The 16,882-nt window shown below is 41.7% G+C and overlaps 2 protein-coding genes and 1 non-coding gene across 7 annotated transcripts in view; 1 reads left to right on the top strand and 2 right to left on the bottom strand.

Moving 5' to 3' along the window:
• Positions 1–9,481, bottom strand: part of RMDN1 (regulator of microtubule dynamics 1) — a 12,893-nt gene extending 3,412 nt beyond the window's left edge. The window contains exons 1-8 of the mRNA XM_042836743.1: positions 9,344–9,481; positions 9,060–9,171; positions 7,140–7,227; positions 6,079–6,238; positions 5,367–5,456; positions 4,672–4,727; positions 2,150–2,237; positions 434–464 (exon numbers count right to left, since the gene is read on the bottom strand). Coding sequence (XP_042692677.1) covers positions 434–464; positions 2,150–2,237; positions 4,672–4,727; positions 5,367–5,456; positions 6,079–6,238; positions 7,140–7,227; positions 9,060–9,171; positions 9,344–9,466 — 748 coding nt within the window. The 5' untranslated portion in view covers positions 9,467–9,481. The remainder of the gene's footprint in view (positions 1–433; positions 465–2,149; positions 2,238–4,671; positions 4,728–5,366; positions 5,457–6,078; positions 6,239–7,139; positions 7,228–9,059; positions 9,172–9,343) is intronic.
• On the bottom strand, positions 244–315 carry TRNAE-CUC. The gene has a single exon. It is a non-coding gene; the product is annotated as a tRNA-Glu (tRNA).
• An 87-nt stretch (positions 9,482–9,568) lies between the features above and the next one.
• CPNE3 (copine 3) overlaps positions 9,569–16,882 on the top strand; it is a 27,278-nt gene continuing 19,964 nt past the window's right edge. Inside the window, exons 1-5 of one of the 5 annotated variants that reach the window (XM_042836707.1) lie at positions 9,641–9,655; positions 10,122–10,267; positions 10,914–10,982; positions 11,988–12,047; positions 12,870–12,994. The gene's annotated coding sequence lies outside the window, so the exon portion shown is untranslated. Of the gene's footprint in view, positions 9,656–10,121; positions 10,268–10,913; positions 10,983–11,987; positions 12,048–12,869; positions 12,995–16,882 lie in introns of all 5 variants that reach the window. The other 4 variants (XM_042836732.1, XM_042836699.1, XM_042836723.1 and 1 more) reach the window with 4 other exon arrangements.

Below are 16,882 nucleotides of genomic sequence, written 5' to 3'. Positions count from 1 at the left end.
CTCCCTCCCTCCAAGCCTTTCCTTGTGCTTGAGTTCCTAAGGCATCTCGGCGGCCCGGCGGCCCCCTGCTGGACTCTTTCCACTGCGGGGCCGTTTCTGACACTGAGGGGCGCCCAGAACTGCGCACGTTAAGCGCTGACTTAAGAACCACCGCCGTTCCCGGCCCGCGGGCTGACATCGCGCGCAGCCGCCCTCTGCCCGGAACACCGTTCTAGCGGCGGAGGCCGACTGAAAAATAAAGCTTTCCCTGACCGGGAATCGAACCCGGGCCGCGGCGGTGAGAGCGCCGAATCCTAACCACTAGACCACCAGGGAGCGTGACAAGCAACCCTGCAGTGACAGCATTGTGCTGCTACAGTTGCACATTCTTCAAGATACAATGTAACTTGCAACAAAAGTGAATATCGTATCTGCAAAAAACGACAAGGATTACCTTCCTCCGCCATGTGGAAGTAACGAAGGGCCTGCAAAAGATAAGGCTGTCTTTAATACCGGGCACACTGAGGTGAATACAGCAGTCAAACCAAATCATTGCACGTGCTCAACATAGGTGAGGAAGGACATCTGTTTGTCCCATCCATCATCTCATCTGCAGGAATTCAGCATGACACTCATTTGGTGTACAGTCAGATTGAACCTCTTCTCAACAGCACTACTTATCCAGCTTTCCCCGCCACTGTCATTCTTGTTTAAGTACAGCACCTTCTACTTGTGCTTAAGAATTCTGATTGTCTATTTCCAGTCTTCAACTTGTCAAGATCATTTTTATTTCTACCTTCCAGTGCATCTACAATCCCTCCAAGCTAGCTGTCAAGTATAAACTTAATAACTGAAACAAGATCTTGTCATTAATATCGACAAACTCTTTGGGAAGAACCAATTCCTGCAAATCATCATCCAGTATCATCCTACCTGAAGAGAGTAAACCATTATGAAATGTGCACACGTTTTTCAGCTAGCTTTCCATCCCACTCCTCAGAACCTTCACTCCATTCTTATCTCCTTCTAATGCCACCAGCTGGAGAGAAAGTACTGCCACACACCTTACAATGGCAATGTATCTACAAAGCAGTTTTTGTACTGAACTGTACCAGTCTTACCAGCATGGCTCACCCACAGAATTTGGGACAAGATTTTATTTCTTCAGTGACTTTAACTGCTGCAGAACTCAAAGTTGGGATTAGCAAAGTTCTACAGAAATCCTGGCTGACACCGTATTCTTCTGAAGGTGATTTTCAGCAAAACTCAAAGGCTTGATATTCCATTACAAAGTTCTCTCTTTTTCTTTTTTTTTCTCTCCAATCAGCTCTTCAATAACTTTCTGTTTTTCAAGCAGTCTTCTGCAATTACTTTCTAGCAACTCCTCACCCCCCTCAACTGACAACAACAACAGACTGTGCGCCAGGGATTTTTTTGTTCCAACAGAACACAAAGAGTACAGCAGCTACAGGAAGCTTTTCTGTGACCAGTCTAGTTTTCAAGCCGCTACATCTGTGCACACAAATAAGATGCATACTGTGTTAGACACCCCAGAACACAGACCTCTGCACAGTAAGATTCAGGGTGTCTGACAGCAGAAATTTTCACAGCAAAGACCACCAAAAATACTTCAACCTCTCTGAAAAACAGACATTATGGTACCAGTGAATGAGAAAAAGGTATTCATTAGTGGATAATAATAAATCAATGTTAAAATAAATGTTTTGCATTTAAAATAAAGGGAAGAACTCTAATACTCCTATCAGATAAATCCAAGGTATAACACGATTCTATAATCATCTGCACTAACCTAGCATAGAGCTATCTGCAGATCGTCATAGTAAAGAGGTTCCATATAGCTTGCTACTCTCTGCTGCAGAAACCTCACAAAATCATTTTTCACTGTTCTATGAGACACAGTTGAAAAAATTCCAGGCTCACTGGATTTTTAAACATACCTCGCTCTCCTGTTTTGCTCTCACTTTACTAATGATAGCTGCAAACTCACAAGTCCATATTTACTCCATCAGAACAGTTTTGTTTAGAAAATAATTGGCATTGCTTGCTATTCTAAGAACTTCTAAGAGGCCAGTTCTGTCAAGGAAATCAGTAAAAATACATCAACAGCTTTGTGGGGTGAAGAATAACACAAAACATTTTCCTACTGTACCTCTTCATACGTGGAAGTCGGAGGTGTTGCAAATAGCATTGCAGCTATCTTTCGTTGATACCATGGCAATTCAGCAAAGGAGTAACACCTGGAGCAGAAGGAAACATTTGTATATAACCTTCACATTACTCCTCTGTTTGGAATCAATGCTCATATATTGGATGTCATAACCAGCTGCTGCCAAGAGCCACAACAACCTCAGTCACAGCACAAGTTCTTACAACTGCCCAAACCAACTCCAAGTGTTTGAAATTGCTGCTAGATGTTTTGGTGCATCTTCTACTGGGAGTTCTGAGTACATGAAGCTGGAGACAGTTATTAACCACCAGACAGCCTTTCATCTTGTAGTATTTTAGCAATTAATGCATATTTCATATTGCTCTAAAATATTTGCAATAATGAGCGCAACTCACTCCAACATTGGCTACAAATGTTCTGCAGCCTGACAGACTGTGGTTGATAAGTATGAAAATAATGAGAGGAAAACGGCTGTGTTCTAGGCTTGGCCATTCTGCCCTGTTTTCCTACCTACTGATTAACAAAGGTAATCAGTTACCTATTTCAGAGATGATGAAAGAATTAAATATTTAAGTATTCCATGTACACAGAACATTCCAGATTCCACATTAAACAATGCTACTCTCTTGTATTAGTCTCACACAGTGATTGTAAGAATACTTATACTATTAGCGTGAAGCAGAGCATGTGGGAGGAGGTGAACAATTAATGACTGCAAATATGGAAGTGCCTGAGGGTCAGGAGAGGGCAGGACACTGAATACACCATCCCAGTTACATTTTGCCAATAGGTGTGCCTTATCAGAAACATGAATAAGACAGGGTCAGTCCAGGATACACTACAGAATATGGCTCAAGAATGTCTGTTACTGAATTCCAGCTTCAGATGAAGCAGCGCTGGGACTCAGTAATGGATATAGTTAGCAATACAATATGTGATTATTTCAGTGCCAAAAGCAATAGCAGACCCCATATTTCTCATCATCTTTTCTACAACATCTTAAGTGCTTTTCCAGAGCAGACCTCCTATCTCAAAACTGACATGGCAAAACTCATTTAGTTGAGAACATACATATCTGCCTAAACGCTTGAGCTGCTGCAGTGGTTAGGTCGTGTGAGAATAAATAGTGCTGAAATATGGAAAAACTGAGATCTGTAAACTAACACAAAACTTCAGAGCTGTAGATTAGTTTCCACTGACATTAAACAGCCTAGAAAAGCTACAGAAATAAATTAATAGAATCCATAGCCACCTTTTATTTTATGCTACAAATACTTAGGCTGTATTTATTGTCACAGAATCACAGAATGGCCTGGGTTGGAAGGGACCTCAAGGATCATGAATCTCCAAACCCCCTGCCACATGCAGGGCCACCAACCTCCACGTTTAATGCTAAACCAGGCTGCCCAGGGCCCCATCCAACCTGGCCTTGAACACCTCCAAGGATGGGGCATCCACAACCTCTCTGGGCAGCCTGTTCCAGCACCTCACCACTCTCTGGGTAAAGAATTTCCCCCTGACATCCAACCTAAATCTCCCCTCCCTCAACTTAAAACCATTTCCCCTCGTCCTACACATATCAACCCTTTCAAAGAGTTGATTCCCCTCCTGTTTGTAGGCTCCCTTTAGGTACTGAAAGGCTGCAATGAGGTCACCCCGCAGCCCTCTTGTCTCCAGCCTGAACAAGACCAGCTCCCCAGCTCCCTCAGCCTGTCCTCATAGGGGAGGTGCTCCAGTCCCCTGATCATCCCAGTGGCCCTCCTCTGGATCCTCTCCAACAGCTCCCTGTCTTTTGTCAATCTATTGGTTTGAGCTTCCTTATAAAACATTTGACAGAGGCCAAAGGTACCACACCTAAATAACCAGAAACACTGTCTGGAGACTCCCATTAAAAAATTAAAGATGCTGCACTCAACTGAACTGCTTCCACAGAAGTGTGGCCATTAGCAGAGAAAACTGTACTTCTAGACCTTTGCCTGCACTTTGCTGCACTGCAACAGTAACACTTAGTACAAATTTCACTAAGCAGTAAATACAGTTTCAAAGATTTTTGTTAATGCATATGCAGTCCTAAGCTGCATTTACTTAAATGTAACTTTTAAAATACAGTATTTTGAACGTATACCATATTTGGTTGCTTTTCCCAAAACAGAGATTGTATTAAGTGTCAGCCATTAGTGAAATTCAATATTGATTCAGCATTGAATTTTGCCTCCATTCATACTAGTCAGAACAAAATAAGCAGAGCTCACAACCTCTCACACGCACTGTGGAGATGCACGTACATCTGCAAATAAGTTTTTGATATTTTAATACAGTAAAACACAGAACTAAAATGAACAATTATTTTTCAACTTTCTGAGCTGTGTAAGGTTAACAGCCAGATGCTGCAGGCACGACTAAATCTTCCCATTCAACAGGTTTCCACTGAATTATTCCAGCACTTCTCTTTGCCATATTCTGGCGTATTTTCTAGCATTTTTCTTTGCCACATGTTAACTTACCAAACGCCCATAAGATGAACTGATGTTGCATCTTTCGGATTCAGTTCAAAGGCTCTCTAGTGCAGGAGGAAAATAAAATTAATTATTTTTAAAAAAAGTTTGACACATCTGGCTTAAAATACAACAACAACAAAAACCACGCTGACTTGTTGCCCTGCTATTAATTAAGCCACAATAACCCTTGTGTAGAATTTCAAAGATACCGTGTTTGCTCTGTGAATCCACTCATCTCCAAAACCTTTAGACACTGACAGACTTCTGAGCAGTTATGTTTAGCAGGTCAGTCTCACATGAGACTCGACATACTGAGATTGTTGATCTTATTTCTTGTGGAACAAAATTAGTCAGCAGGCCTTCATCGTTCTTCATCTTTTCCAGCCGTTCTCTTTCGCTGGTACCTAATGCACAGTTACAGTGATGGCCACACAACCTTTTCTCAGTAGCACAGCTAGAATTAATATAGGCCTAAGAGATGTCGGCAGCACTTCAGTTGTCTCAACACTCTCTTCCACAGGGACTTGTTAATGCAGGAGCTAAGTTTATTCCTCATTGATTTGGAACCCTGAACCAGCACAATAACCTTCAGATCAAACTGACACCAGGAGAGTTCACATTTGCAAATTTTCACCAAAAGATAATTCCTAACTAGCACACAACCCATGTATTAGACACATTAAGGCAGTCATTTAAATTACCTCAAAGTGCTCCTTGATAATAAAAGCATTTCCAATTTTAACCTTGATTCCTTCATAATCTCCAACATCACTGAGACAAATCGCATACCACTGTAATTCAAAGTACAAAATTAAAATATTTAATAAAGCACGATATCTACTAACATTAAAAACAAACAAACAAAAAAACAGAAAAACAGGACAGATACCACCACCACCCAGCAAGTATTTGTTATGAACAGTTTTAGCTGTGCCAAGAAACCTGCTAGCCTGAATGGATAATGGAATCAACATCCTCTTCTTATCCAAGATGCTAACACTGTTGATCATACTTTGTTACCTACTTACCTGAGAGAAGCAGCCCAAAATAAAGCCAGACCTGAAGTCTCTCCAACAGAACTCTACAGAACTACTGGTACACACATACAGCACGCTGGAAGGGTGGGGTGTGAAACATTTTTTAGGCTACGTCAGGGGAGACCAACTGTAAATGGTTTGATCCTGCACACACTGAACCAGCTTTCATTTCCTGTATCCTGCCTGGACTCTAATCTCAGAAACATATATACAAAACTTAGAAGTGAGTGAGAATTATAGTGAGAATCACTCATTTTTTAACTGAAAAGTTAAATTACACACAAGCTTGCTGAAACAGAACGATGACATTACTTGAGGTTTCCACTGGCAGAAATCAAAGAGCAAGATTTCAGTTACGTTATTTTGTTTGGCTTACCTTGTGTGCTGCAGAATTTGCTTCATTCTTTTCTAGTGCCCTTTTTGCATACTCAAGGGAATCATATGCCAGTTGTCTTTTCTCTTCTGCAGAAGTAATGCTGAGCTGAGCTAAATCTCGTGACGCTCGTGCCAGCCGCCATAACAACTCTGCATCCTCACTAGTTATGAACAGAAACATCAACATTTTTAAGTAGTAATGGCAACAAAGCAAGCAAAGGTCTCGAATCAGTCTTTCAATATGTATCTCAAGAGGGTGATACAACGACAGCATTATCATCTGGCATTTGGGCTGCACGAAACTTAAAGGTAACAAACAGCAGATAGAAGCCTGACATTATACGTAGTTATATCCTCAGGCAGTGTAAGTAAGGAGCTTTTTCATTCAGACTCAAATCCTAACAGGGGACAAATGAAAACTAAAAGAAGGAGCAGCTGGTCAGCAATGAACATGAAATGAAACAATGACTCCCAAAAGTTTTCAATACCTCAATTCTAGGTACTCTAGTCATTGCAGTTGTGTGTAGACACATTATGACTTTTTCCTAGTATATTTTAAAGCATTTTCTAAGTAACAAAACAAAGAAAAGAAAAAATCTCCCTGCAAGAATGAAAAACTGTGGCTAACCCTCAGTTTCCACAAATGCATTCAGCTAACAATCAGACAGAATCATTAAGGTTGGAAAAGATCTCTACCAACCATCCACCTACCACCAATATTGCCCCTAGCCATGCCCCTAAGTACCACATCCACACAGTTCTTAAACACCTCCTATGGCAGCCCATTTCAAAACCTCACCGCTCTAAGATATTTTCCCTAACAGCCAGACTGAACCTCCCCTAACACAACTTGAACTTCCTCCCATCTTATCATTAAGTCATTTCTTCATTCACTTTTCTACCAGATGGAAAAAAAATCAAGAATGCTTTCCTACTTAAAAAGAAGTTGAAAGAAGGCTCTCCAGCAAACCACAATAAGAATATTAGTTGGACTCTGGTACAGAAAAACACAGTAAAAAAAGAAGTCAAAGTAACATGAAGATGTTCAGTGCAGTCAAGTACCTATTTTTATGCTGAACCAGCAACCGATAGAGCTTTTCAGTTTCTCCACTCCCATACAGGTAGTCTGCTTGCTCTATAACTTCTGCCACTTAAGAACAGATGAAAAACGTGGAAACAGAAGAACAAATTACACGTAATTAGGATATTAAGGCATAAACAAAATGTTTTAGAGCAAGACAATTTAACTGAAACACAAAGAACAAGTTATGAATTTTTTAGGCCTCGTACACAACTGCACGGCAGACTCAGATAAGCTGCTTACAGTGAACAACCAGGCGGAGATACAGTGCCAAATATATGGAATTAAGAAATGGCTTTCAGTAACACAGACAGCTTAGGGTGCTTAATGGATTTAACACTTAATAGCGTTCTTCTTAACACATCAGACAGCAGAAGCAATTTCTTTGTGAAAAAGGCAGGAAAGTTTAAAAAAGCATGAAAAATATGACCAGAAAAGCAAATGCAGTAGTGAGTGCTGAAACACCTTCATTAGCAAATGCAGAGTTTAAATCTAATCACTTTAAATGTGTATATATACACACACACACAATTTTATTCTTGGTTTTCATATGGTTCCACAGTCTTGCTAAAGACAACTGCAGGCTGAGTAGGATTCATTCTTTTACTCAGCAAACCAAAACGAAAAGCTGCTCAGAGATCTTCCAGAGGAAATCCTTAAGGATTTTGAAAAAAATCAGAGCTGCCTTTTTAGTGCATCTATTTATGCCCTCAGCATCCACTGTACTTATGACATTTAAATACATTTTTCTACAAAACATTTTAAAACTGGCAACAGAGACATGGGATCACTATTTCCACAACAAGCTGAATATAATCATGGAACCACAAAATCATTTGAGTTGGAAGGGACCATGAAAGGTCATCCAATCCAACTGCCTGCAATGAGTCCAACTTCCCTGCAGCAAAGTGACGCAGTAAGATAAATATGTAAATGAATTAATGTAATAATCTGATATATATATGTATACAGTACATGAAATAACATTTCATAGACAATACATAATACAGGATTCTAACATGAGAACAAAGGGAATTAGGAAAGGAAAAAAAAAACAAACACAAATGGAAGCAGGTTGATCATTCTTTTGAAGCATGTAGCTGTATAGGAAAAAGAAAAAAAAAAACAACCAACAAATTCTATGCTTATTGTTCTGCCAACAGTAAAACATGAAAAAAAATGATATTTTCAAGTCCAAAGCTTTGCCTATTTTCTTAGAATATTTAGGTACTCTTATCTCTGGTATTTGTCCTTGGTTTGTGATCAAACATCTAAGTGAAAACATAAGCTCAAGTCCTGCTTCAGAAATTTCTCTCTTGTGTAAGCATCCTGTTTTTTTTTTCAAGTTACGTGCTGAACATGGCAGCTGTGATATGGCTGTTGCGTTTTGCAGCAGCGTGGTTTTCATTATGGAATAAACAAATAAATAAAAGATTACTAAACGACACAACTCCACTTTCAACTGAAAAAGCTCCTAAAACAGAACTCACTCTAGATGAGAGCGCTCCGCGTAACATTTTAACTCTGCTCTCCCTAAATGTTGACTCCCAGCTGTTTTCGTCCACATGGACATTGGACCACAGAGCACATCTTCCTAACTTTGTGGGTTATCTTTGCTTCCTGAGGTGCTCTCGAACACCGTTATCGTAATGACTGAAGGCTGAGAATTCAGACTTTTCAACAAAGTGCTTGCTAGGTGTTTTAGACATTACCTAAGTCATTAGGCTTATATTTCTTTGCGTGTCTATTCCCTTTTACTCTTATTTAGACAGTATCTCTTCCTTGTTTCTCATAGGAAGAACAACAACGTCTCTCCTCTCAGCAGTGTAGTGCATAACCCACGTGAGAGCACTAACAAAAAACAGAGGCAAACTGACAGCACTGCCTTCCTCGCGCGTTACCTTTGAAGCTGGCATGAACCACAGCAGAGCCGGAGACCAGCCTGAGAGCCTCACAGAGCACGAAGGACCCCGTGGCGAGAGTGACCCCCCTCCTAAGGCTTTTTTTAAGCACCTGCCGGGGATATAAACACCGTAACTCCGAATTAAGTCTTTTCTTTTGCTATGGTTTCAAAGGAGCACGAAGACCCCAACTTCCAGAGACACAACCCTTTGCACCGCCTCCCGCCGCTGCTGACAGCCCAGCACAGCGGGCCCGCACAGCCGCCGCCGCCGCCGCCCGGTACCTCGCTCCCGCCGAGCCCCCGCCAGCCCCGCGCCGCCTCCCTCAGGAGCGGCCCAAGGAGCGGCACCAGGCGGGCGGGACGGAGGCGAAGGGGCTGCACCAGCGCCGCCACGACAGAGGCCATCGCCTGGAGCCGCCCGCCGGGGGAGGAGAAGATGCCAGCGAGCGAGCAGGGCCGGCGCTCAGCAAGAAGTCGCGCATGCTCTCCTCAGTGCCCCGGGGCGGGGCGGCCCCTTTCGGTGCGGGCGTGGCCACAGCTGCCGCGGGGTGAGGGTCCGCACAGCGCTACGCCGGCCCCGATCCGGCTCCGCAGGTGAGTGACGGGCTCTAGTGCAGGGGAGGCGGCGGCTGTTCCGCGGGAGGCCGGATCGGGTGCTGCCCGCGTGGGGCCCGGAGCCTGCCCGTCTTGGGACTCGCTTCGCCTCCGGTCCGGGCGGTGCTTTGCGGCGGGGTAGGGCCGGGGCACCCCGCTCCGTGCAGGCCGGCCGCGGTGCGCGCCTTCCTGCTGGGACGCGGCTCAGCGGGAGCAGCAGCGAGCGGCAGCCCTGGGTGAGGCTCTGCCCCGCCGCACCCCGAGCTCCGGGAGCTCCGCGTGAACGAGTCCCGGGGGCCTCTTCTTAAGACTGCTTTGTCGGCGCCTCCGGGCTTCGGAGAGGAGTTTGGCAACGTTGTCATCTTTCCTTGAACTAAGACAAACAAGATCTGTTGCACCTACAGAGCTGCTGTTCTTACAGTGTTGTCTGTTTTTTTCCTTTTTGCCGTTGCGTGTTATTGGCTAGGATAGCGTTAAAACACGAGAGCTCTCCGCTTCTTCTTTAAGCACGTATTCAAAGTGTGAAAACAGCCCTTCAGCACTGCTCCCTGCATTCGTTTCCTTGGGCATTTCATGGCTCCAGAAGTTCAGGTTAAAGAAATTCCAGCGATGGTATGAAAAGAGTGTGTTTAACACCAGTATTTAGAGTCAAGCTGAGCCCTAGGTGGGGTTTCTTTCCACTTGAGTTTTTAAGTATTAACTTACATTTTGTATTGTTATTTCATTTTATACATGCTTATAGATCCACCTGCCTGTATAGCGGGAGAGATGAGATTTGTTTCAAAGAGCAGGCAGAACACTGTGCTAGCGATACTCATTAGAAGCAGACAAAGTAAGCAAGAAGGATGTGCAGAGAAGCAAGAACCGGACAGAAGTCCTTGTTTTTCTGTTCTGATGTTAGAGAGAACTCAGAGGTTTTTTCCCTCTGTGTGTGTGTTATGTGTAACAGAATTAATGCTATAAGGAAGCAAGCCTTTGTAACTGTATAGGTGTGATGAGGATCCATTTCTGGGGGGTAGATGTGGGGTAATTTGGCAATTCATTGGCAAAATCAATTTGGTAATTCTTAAAATCTCATCTTTGCGGGTGGGTCAGCTTAATGTTATTACCTGGGGTGGAGTTTTGTGTCTGTTCTGATTTAGAGTAAGGTAGATGCTGTCATTGCTTTGGTAGCCTTTAAGAAATACCTGTTATTTAGTGAAAAATGAAAAGGTAACTTACATTGTCTCCTTCCTCATGAATGCTTTTCATTTTTCAGTGAAAGTCACGATGCCATCCAACATAAATAATACATTGCCAAGTTAGCATCTGTCAGCACTAATTCCTGGTAAACCTAGCAGTGTTACTTCTTGGATCAACTGGACTATGATTATTAACGTTAATAACATTAACTTGTGGTGTGGCTTACTGAAACTCTTACTTAGACAGGAGGTGAAAATATGGTTCCCTTGATTGATGTTGAATGAATCTTGATTGAATTTCTTCATTTGGTGCTTAACATTACTTCCCATGTGGTGCTTCTCTGGTGTTTGGGTGACTTTGCTCAATGATCAAAAGATTTCTGAAGGATTTTTGTTTTGGGTCTGGCTTGCTGTGTCAGAATTTCTGTTAAAGAAATTGTCTTGATGGTTTGGATCAGACTTTCTTCTATGATTGAAGGGTTATTTCCAATAGATCCTCCTAATGTTGCATCCGGATCCTGGTGTGTGTGTTGACTCACTATTCTATCCAAAGCACAATTAGAATCATAGAATCATAGGCCTGGGTTGAAAAGGACCACAACGATCATCTAGTTTCAACCCCTGCTATACGCAGGTTCGCCAAACACCAGACCAGGCTGCCCAGAGCCAGCCTGGCCTTGAATGCCTTCAGGGATGGGGCATCCACAGCCTCCTTGAGCAACCTGTTCCAGTGTGTCACCACCCTTTGAGCTGGATGAATGAGTTCTCATTGGGTGATAGTGGCAACTCCTGGATTTTCTCACACCCAGGAGACTTATCAGCAAGCCCACGCAGTAGGTGAGCAGTGCGTGGGCACTCACCTAATGGCTCCAGGGATCGGCCCGTTTGCTGTGCGTGTGTTCAGAGCCACTGTGTGCGTTGCCTCCCAGGAGCAATAAATGCTGAGTGCACATAGTTGGTATTAGAGAGAATGGAAGGGCAGCTGACTGGAGAACTGCTGCTTGGCTATTGGAGGGTTTGCGCGATGTCCATGCTATAGTAAAGTATAATTCTCCAGCTAGCAGCTAGAAGCTAGTGTTATTGTTTGTGCTGAGATATCAGACTTCTCCTGCCTATCTCTCTGTATGGTGTTTTTATTGTTTTTTTCCTAGAGAACTTTTAGCAGTTCCGGAAAGCACAGTTTTGGTGAAAGCCCGGCTCAGAGCTTACAGGTCAGTGATTCCACTTGATTTAAAACACTGTCATCATACTGGGAGAGAAAAGTATTCAATAAATGGGGCCAAAAAGACAACTACAACTACATAATTGTTCTTAAAATTTTTAAGGACTTGCTGGTTGTTTTTTATTACTTAATTGGACTGTTGTTTTTTGTTTGTTTTTTTTTTTCCCCTGTAACAAAGCTGTTGCCTCCTATTAATAATCTTTACAGTGATGTTGTTGTGGACAGGTTACTCATTTTAAGAGGAACTGAAGTTTCTCAAACACATGCATTTGAATCTGTTACGTTGATACACAGGAAGAGCAATTCTTTGGTTTAATTTCCTTTCGTTTCACACTTTAATGCTTCTGAAGCTTTAGCTGTCTGCTGAGAAGCCAACAGACAGACTGCTGAGCTAAGTCACCATAAATCAATTTTTAAGAATTGATGTCTACTAAATGAAATGCAGTCACAATATGCTAGGCTTGAATGTGACTCTGAGAAGGGTTAATCTAAAACATGGGATTGCTGACACTTTGTTTCTACAATAAAATAAACTCAGTTTTGGTGAGATACAAGTTTTTCTTGTAATATTTGTTATCTGAAGTCCATCAGTGGCTCTACACCTAGAAATCGAATAAAGAATGCATAATTTTAGATGTTTGTGTTATATAAGTTATTGTTTTCCATGAAGTATAAAAATATTTTGATCAAATATATGCAAGAAATAGATTTTCCTCTGCTTGATTTTCTTTGTTTAAAACAAAAAAAATATATGTATCTTTTTGAAGTCAGGAGATCGGTGTCTCTTAATTTTCTGCCTTTTGTAAACTAGCTGAACGTCTCCCAAATTTCATAAAAAAAGCTTTTGTGTGAGGAGGGTGCTGTGAAGAGCCCTCACCAGTAGAAATACACCTGAAGGATGAATGCACATGCAGGATAAAAAGGCTCAAAAGAAAGGTAATTCAAAATGACCATTTATAAGTCATTATGCAAACAGGAGATGCAATAGTTTCTGGTTTTTGCAAAGCATTTTTTTTTCAAATAGATTTCTAAATATATTATTTGGAAAAAATAACTTAATGATAGATTTTTATGTATAGGAACTACCTATTAATGGTTGCCTGACTTGTTACACCAGTATGCTGCCAATCCAGTGGATAAATATTTAAACTGCCTGATGAAGCTTGTATAAATAGATGATTCATTGCCCATAGAGCAAACAATATCTCACTCATATGCCTCAGATTACTTGAAAAGTAGCTTCTATTTTTTTCCTCTGCATAATCTCCAATAAAATGGGCAGTGTGGTCATTATGGTTTTATCAGCACAATCTCATGTGTTCAATTAAGAACTACGTGGTTCCTTCCTGTATATTAAGTAGTGAACACCAAAAGAAGGAACTTGTGTTTGGGCTTTTATATGACTCTTAGAATAGTTACACGATGATTCATATTGATGCCTACTTGTTTGATATGCTTCTGTTACTCAGCTTTTCACTGCATCAGCTATTGCAACATGGTCTTATCAGCTGTGTTGTGACTGTAACAAGAGAAGAAAAATGGGCAGTTTCTGCGTTTGTCATAGTCTCACTGTCAGCTTCTTGCAGCAGTTGTGGCATTTTATGGGAATATGTTCTTATTCTGTGTTTTTTACATGTACAACAATGATGAAGGATCACACTGAGTGTCCTTCTGTCTTGTTAAAGTTAGGTATTTCTTCTTATTGGAATTGGGAAGCACCTGCTTTTAAGAACATACCACTGCTCTTTCATGAAAGCAATATTTGGGCAAGTCTGAACTCTCCTCTGGTATTGCAGCGTTGACATGATTGCTGCGGACTGGCAGTTCCTAAGTGCTCTATTAGAAGAGTCCAGTAACTACAGGACAAGACTAGTCTATGACTTAGAGTTTTGCTTTCATTATGGCAGCTCAGGGAAGAAGATGTGTGATGTACTTAGTTGATCTAATCATGTTCTTGGTTGGCCTGTGCCTGTTGTAGGGTCAGGAGTAATATCTCCCTTGTGATATGTGAATTTGCATTGTTGGAGTTCAGAATCTGCATGTTGTTAGCTCTACTGTATTTACTGGTTTGGTCTTCCCTTATCCAGAATTTTCTGGGTTTTATGAGCCTGTGTTGTGGTTTGACCTGGCACATAGCTGAATGCCTTACAATGCCTTTTGCTTGCTCCCCTTTTTCCCAGTGGGATGAGGGAGAAGAGAGTGAAGGGGGGCAGGGGGGAGGTTCAGGAAGTAGAACTCTTAGGTTGAGATAAAATTATTTGCTAGGATCAAAAAGGAAGAGAGAAATAACAGTAATGATAATATATGTATTTATAAAACAAGTGATGCTCAAAGCAATTGCTCACTACTTAGTTTTGGCTTAGTTTTCTACGCAGTGTGAATCCCATATGGCATGGCATATCCCTTTGGCCAGATTAGATCCACTGTCCTGATTCTGTCCCCTCCCAGCTCCTTGTGCCCCCCTCATTGGCAGGACAGTAGGAGAAGCTGAAAACTGAAACATCCTTGGCTCTGTACAGCACTGCTCAGCAACAACTGAAACAATAACTGGTGTGTTATCAACCTTATTTTTTCCAAAAGCCAAAGCATAGCATTCTGAAGCATTCAAGACCAGGCTGGATGTGATTCTGGACAGCCTGTTCTAGTCATGGGTGATCCTGCGTATAGCATGGGGGTTGAAACTCGATGATCATTGTGGCCCTTTTCAACCCAGGCTATTCTATGATTCTGTGACAGCAGACAATATGAAAAAATGCATCTCTGTCCCAGCTGAAACCAGGACATCTTGTTATGCTTTTGCAGCCCTAAAATCTATTCCAGAAGAAAGGACTATTTCATTTCATCCCTGTCATCTGGCTCCATCCCAGCGTGCTACCAGGCATACCCTATCTGCAAGACAAACAGCCAATAGGTTGAGAAAGGCAGAGGTTTGGGTTATGTTTGGCCAATGGGGAGCATGTTTTCTTTCATAATAACAGCTAATTGAATACATATGTCTCATGTTATGTAACTTATTGTCAGCTCATTCTGCAGGATCCCAAACAGTATTATCTGTCTGTGTGAACTTATTCCAGAATCCCAAATCTGCAAGTAATCCTGTCATGTGTCTGGAGTATTTTGCATCTGGCTTGCCTAATAGACCTTAGTGTGTTGTAGAATGGTGTTTCAAGAAGTAAGCTATTAGTGCAGCTGTGCAGGTTCTTATTTCTGCCATCCTGAAGAGACTGCAGTTTGCCAGTCTCTGTGTTCTATCAAGTTTTTAAAGGGAGAGCACTTATCTGACAGAAAGGTCTTCTTGAAGGTTTTGTTGTTTTTTATTTTTTTCTGTATTAAGGGATGCTTTTTGTGTAGTGCCTCTTTTGCTAAATCTATTTTGTTCCCATATTAGATACTTAGTGGAGGAACCAGTGCTGCGTGGAAGAGGAGTGGAACTCACAAAATTTAAGTATTCACTTGAGAATATAGTCATGGTGTTGGAACTGGGGCATACGTGCTCAGGCTGAGTAGAAAAAGTTGACCAGATTTTTAGGCTAACTGGGTGCTGTCCTATTATGAGTGATTATGGAAACATTACCCAAGACTTGAGAATTATGTCTCAGTCCAAGTTTGGATTCTACTGCACTTCCTGAAAGCTTTTCTACTATCTGTGGCAGCATCAGTGGTGTTGGAGCATCATTTTATCAGCCAACGTGGTTTTCCTGGAGGCAGCCATCAAGGAGTCATGCTCTGCTGTGCACTGGCAAAGCCACTAACTGGTAATGTACTCTGTCTGGCTGCCAGGAAAGCAGTAGGAATGGAAAATAACAGTAGAAAAAGAAGCAGAACACTTTTTAAAGGTATGCTTTCTAAGCCTAGGAAACGTAACTTTAGATGCTTATATGCTTGCAATCTGGTGCTTGACTTTTTTTCCCTCAAGGAAAGTGGCTGGAACTTGATAAAATTTTGGGAGTGAATGGATGGAATTGTGTTTAGGTGTCTGGGAGGTGCAGGACGATTTCTGTAAATCTGATGTTCTTCTTGGAAATAATGTATGTGCATGGATGTTTCAGCAGTACCTTTCTTTGTGTTTGGTTTTGTGGTTCTTAAAGGGTCCACCTCTAAGGTAGCAAGGGAATGGAGAAGCTGCGTAAGAACTGTGCTCTCATGGAATAGAAGAAGCCTCAGGAAAACTCTACAGTGTGGTTTTTATTTTCAGTTCATTGTTCCTCTTTTCCACCTTCATTTCCCTTTTTGGCTTTTTAAAAAAAGAAGTTTATTTGCATTAGAAGCAATATAAGTGCAGTGAAAGGAAAAGATGTTAAATACAGTTTCAGGTTCAACTGCACTGTAACGTATATAGTGCAAGTGAACTTGTTAGGGAGAAGCAAATGCTATTCCTTCCTTCTTGTCTCATGCCTTTTCAAAATAAGTTAATGCAGATGAATGCTGTGCCTGGGCTGTGGTCTTCCCATAAAGACAGAGAACCTGGAGCAGAGGAGGTTTTGGGATTTCCAAGGCAAGTTGCTAGTGAAAAGATGTAGAAGTTTTAGTCAGGTAGACCTCACCTCCCAGGGAAAGGAGATGTTGGAAATAGGCAACTGTATTCCTGAAAAGTAAAATTAAGAGTCTCATAGAAAATATTCTGTTGCTCAGACCCAGTTTGGCATGCAAATGCTTGTTTTCACATCGGTCTTCATCGTTTCTTAATGTTTGTAAATACTTGCTGGTATATTTTTGCAGTTCCTGTGGAAGATAATTGACACTTCGGAGGAAATGTGAGAAAGCTATCAGATTGTCTGTTTTTGTTTGCTTTTTTTTTTTTTTTTTTTTTTTTTTTTTTTTTTT

The sequence above is a fragment of the Centrocercus urophasianus genome, unplaced genomic scaffold (assembly GCF_019232065.1).
Source record: "Centrocercus urophasianus isolate 14NV4802_14NV808 unplaced genomic scaffold, USGS_Curo_1.0 seq_11, whole genome shotgun sequence".
Taxonomy (NCBI): domain Eukaryota; kingdom Metazoa; phylum Chordata; class Aves; order Galliformes; family Phasianidae; genus Centrocercus; species Centrocercus urophasianus.
This window is presented reverse-complemented; position numbering and strand designations above follow the sequence as displayed.